Raw genomic sequence first — 4962 nt, forward strand, 5'->3', positions numbered from 1 at the left:
AAAACATTTCGATAGAAATGAACATGTAGCACATTTAGTTTGCTACAAGTTATTGATATAAACGCAGCACTTACCTTTTCGTAGTGTGTTTCCGAACACATGTACACCAAGTAAGCGGTGATGCAGCCAATACATCCCTCACAATATGTACTACAAGAGCCTTTTTCCGCCTCCGCAAAAAATTCATTCAGCCTATTGATGGTTGACTCAAATACTTGCCGCTCAACCTGCACAAAGGGCGTATCATATTACAACTATCATATAAACACTTGCAGGTATGTCACTAGCCTAGCAAGGTCATGGACAGATTACTCACCAGGCCTTCTAGTTCGCTGGGGAGTCGTGTGTGGAATTTGACCGAGGTGCCTTCGCTGTAATCACGTTGTATGAACACCTTGTTGGATCCGCCCTGTAGCGAGGTTAAACCTTGCGACATTTTCCTTTTTCTACAAAAGAAAGAAACTCATATTTACATACTTATGTGGGGATATGTTAGATTTTTATCAAATGTCTGCAAACTCAAATGTGTAATATTTATGAAAAACTTAAAGTAATTTCACAGCACTTATGAGGACTGAACATTTTTTTGCTAGTTTGTGGAAAATCAGAATCAATTGTTTGCTTCCAATATGATTCAACGAAAAATTTTGATTAGAAAACACACCTTTTACTTTAACTCCGGAAATGCACAAGCTGTTTTTAAAACTATTTGCAAAAAGTTTTACAAATTTCCAATAAAAATTTGCGTAAACTTTAGTTTTTCAACGAGAGTTTTTCCTACCTTTCCTAGAGATGAAACAATACCAGTAAATATAAGTCGATACTCGATACTTTTCGCTCGATACCAAGTAATTTTGGAATCGATTCTTTGATACCAAGTACTGAGTAGGTATCGAAACACAAATACTCGTATTGACACCCGATACTCCCGCAAATTTGGCTTTGGCAATTTTTCCTCCACTCTTATTCCGAATATGAAGTACGTTGATTTTCATGGCTGCTTAAAAAGTTTGTTTGTTTTAAATACCATTCATCATTAAACAAAGGGTTTTAGTTTAGGATTCCCAGATATAGTTAACTTATGGCATAAAAACACAAAATTTAACTTATTTAGTTCATAAGGAATAGCTTTATAGCCAAAAGTATGGATATGAGAAGGTATTGATACTTAAGATACGATATATTTAAGGAATCGATTATTTCTTTCGATACTACTGCCAAGTAAAACTATCGATACCTGCAACGCATCGGTTCTTCATTAGCCTAACCACGCTTCTTCCTCTTTCCTGGTGAATCATCAACAATCACAAAAGGAATTACCAAAAATAGTGCGAGAAAGAGATGAAGATATGTGTAGTGCAAACTAATTTTTGTTCGTACTGTACGTTCAGTGTTGCATTATCTCAGCTGTTATTTCTCTACTTTAATGAAAAAATGCTTTGCTGCAAATAAGCGTTCTTGTGCTTGGCCGTTTCTGATATCACTTTTATATAAGAATCGGCATCGGCCGTTTTTGGCCAATTATTGAATGAGGTTATGTTATTTAGTTATTTGATTATGTTTTTCAATTGCTATTATAAAGTTTTTACAAGCATTTGTTCTTGAAATTAATTAAAATCAGGTTTTAATCAGACCAAGCATCGGCCGACTCTTTGCGCCGATTAAATCCTGAATATAATTTCATTTCAAGAACATATGCTTTAATAAATTTTTACAATAACAAAGAAAAACAAAATCAAATAACTAAACAACGAGACCTCAATCAAGAATCGGCGAAAAACGGCCGTTTTAGATTCTTTTTTAATCGGTCGGTTAACAGTTTTAAGCATCAAGGTGCGCAATTGTTGCGATTTCTAATTTTTCGATCTTATTTAAAAGTATGTTAGCATATAACTATCATTTCAATTAAAGTACGTTTTTTAATCACCCGTTTACACAGGCAAATCTTACATTATTGTCTGTCAAATTTGTTGTGCTTGTTATTCTCACATCTCAATGTAAAGTTAGGTTCCTTCTCTGTGCCACCGTAATCACTTTTTTCTGATATATTAAGGAATTTAAATATATTTTAACTTAATATTTGTTTAAAAATGCCTTTTCAAACCTCTTTTCTTTGCTAGCGTCCATTTCTGTTTACTCGAAAATGAGTATAATCTACTTATGTATGTATAAACCTAGTGTAATAAGATTTTGATTATTTGATTACGTTGTAAAGGATTCAAGCCGGTCATATAAACACATGATTTATAGACAAAATGTACTGCCGGTTTCACGAAAGCAATTCAAATGAAAAGTTATTATTTTTTCAGTCAGTTTGAAATGAAAAAAATAACGCGGTGATACGAAACCAAGACCTTCGATGTCCGCCTCACCTAAGAGTCTCGTATTTCTCATTTAAGTTTGTATTTTTGCTTTTATATTCGTCGATTGTATCGAGTATGTATTCGTTTTATATTTTTTCACCAACTTTTCTAAGACAAAATATTCGAAAAAGTATATAGAAGAGACATCGCTTTAGTAAGACTGCTTTTACACAGTTCAAGTATTAAATTCAATTCTGCTCGCATGTGGAAGCGTGGGGGTGCGTCTGTACCGTCAATTCGTTTCAACTTTCTTGCTTTGCTTTTGGCATTTTCGTTGCTTTCCATTTAAAGAACCAAAAACTTGAATTCATCAGAATTGAAACGTGTAAAAGCAAATAGAAAACGCAAAAGAGAATGAGCAAGAATCGCTTTCAAGTACTTGAAACATGTAAATCGGGTGTAAACATTTTGTAAGAATTTTTCAAAACATTAAAAACGTAAAATGTGTTAATGCAATAAATCAAATTTAACAATTTATAAAACCATATAATAAATCGGAGTATTGAACCTCCTTTGCACAATAAATATTTTAAACTAGTAAACTAACCATCCTCATCACACAAATAGCACAATTCAAAAATCCCGTTCGAGGCAATTGCATTAATACGAACGAGGTTACTTGCACGAGAAGTATCTGTATCCATTGAACGTGAAATAGTTCCCTGCTCTCCTTTCTCAAATTTAAAAGAAATAAATAGATTTGAAGAAGAACGAATAAGTATTTGAAAAATTTGTGAGTGCATATTTACATATCCTAATCGAACACAGTAGAACATATCATAAGAACAATTTAATGATTTGTTTGTACAGCCAGTTGCTGTGTATTTTCCTAAAACAATATCAAGTTTTAATGGCATGTACATACATGTTATAAATTGGAGCTAATCGATATTTATTATTTTTAATTTTTAAAACATTTACTAAAATTGCATTTAAATACATTTATATATACTTAATCTTTTTTTTTAAATTTCAGAAAACTTAAGTCTTGTAATTTTCTATTATGTTAAATGTAAAACTCTTAAAATTTTAGACGCACTCTTTTTATATGGGAATAAACGGGAATAGCACAAATTATCGTAAACTAGTAATTTTAATATTTGCTTACGTTTCTTCTTTCGATGCATTCCCGATGGATGATCGGATCGAATAACTTTCGTTTTCGCTACTTTCTCGATAATCGAACAGATCGGAAACATTGCCGTTTTAATTAATTTCTCGATAACAAAACGGATCGAAATAACTTCCGTCTGAGATACGGTTTCACTATCGAAAACACTACGCAAAAAATAGAAGTATTTACAGAAAAAGCGTTCCCGATGACTTTTACTGTTTCGATCTCGCTCCTCTCTTTCAAGAAAGTAATTTTGTCGTTTGACAGTTTTATAGGTTTTTAAACGAAGTTATCTGGAACGCAACTTATGTATTAATTAACTCATAATCGTACGAAGACTTTAGTGGGCGAAAATTAACGGTTTTTTTATAGCTTTAAGCTAATAACTTTGAAAACGAAACTTGTTGTTAAAAAGTATACCTAGTAAATGAAACTTAATTCATTCTTTTTGAAAATTCCTGCTGATCAGTACTTTTTGTTGTTAACACCTTATTTAGGTGCTGTACGAAGACTCTATTGGTTCACTGTATATTAAGACAATCACTGAATGAGGTACATTATTCTGAAAGTCCCCTTTCTCCGAAATTTCTCTCTGGTTCCGTTCCTGGAAGCGATTCATCAGATGGTATGCATACTCGACAGTGTTTCCTATAGACATTTAAATTATCAGAAAAAGGACTTCATTAGCTAAAACAAATTTCGCCATACGAAGCAAACCATATGAGTAGGACTGTATTACATACTAATGTATGTATGTACATAGATAGTACCCATTAGATACATACATACGTATAACGGTGACAATTTAAAAGCCCACTATAATTTTTCGCAATATTTTCTCTTCAAACAAGATTAAATAAAACAATTTCGCTACATTATTTGATGTTTTAAAATAGATCACATCTCATATGTATGTACATACATATGTCTATCCCTGTCGGAATAAATCTTAAATTAACCACATGGAAATGTGATTGGAAATAAAGTATTTTTACTTATCCTTTTTGCAACTGAGTTTAAATCCCACTAAGCCAAATGCTTTTTAAAGTAGTAAAAAATGTAATTCTAACTAAATATTTGAAAACAAGTTTACATACTTCGTCTATATGTACATATGTAGCTGAGTTTCTAGGGGTGCTTGCTATTGTTTTGTTATGTTTCGGGAGATTTTGTGTTGAATTTCCGACTGCGGAAACATATTTACTATATAATACTAAAAAGTTAATTTTTTATTTTGTGTCTCCGAAATATTAAAAATTATTTTTCAAGTTCTTCAAGCCAAATGTATTTGCTAATAGCTGAAATTATACATATGCAGTGTCCGTCCAACACCATGTTAATAAAGTCAGTTGCTTACAATTAAAACAGAAGAAAAATTTCAACTATTTGCTTGTATTTTATTATTAAATAAATTGCTTTCAAAGCTACGGAGTTTCCGACAGGGTATGTACATCGCAATGCGGCAAGTCACATTAACAAAGGAAA

The 4962-nt window shown here is 32.1% G+C and overlaps 1 protein-coding gene across 1 annotated transcript; it reads right to left on the reverse strand.

The window, feature by feature from the left end:
- Positions 1 to 46: 46 nt before the first annotated feature.
- Positions 47 to 773, reverse strand: LOC108381035 (golgin subfamily A member 7B-like; the record flags this gene model as incomplete). Its single annotated transcript, XM_017637444.1, has 3 exons — positions 665 to 773; positions 317 to 446; positions 47 to 227 (listed from the first exon to the last, which is right to left on the reverse strand). Coding segments are annotated over exons 2-3 (301 nt in total), but the record flags the coding sequence as incomplete, so codon positions are not given.
- Positions 774 to 4962: the final 4189 nt, after the last annotated feature.

This window comes from Rhagoletis zephyria, unplaced genomic scaffold, assembly GCF_001687245.7.
Source record: "Rhagoletis zephyria isolate East Lansing unplaced genomic scaffold, Rhagoletis_zephyria_1.1 Rzeph_scaffold_21171, whole genome shotgun sequence".
NCBI lineage: Eukaryota > Metazoa > Arthropoda > Insecta > Diptera > Tephritidae > Rhagoletis > Rhagoletis zephyria.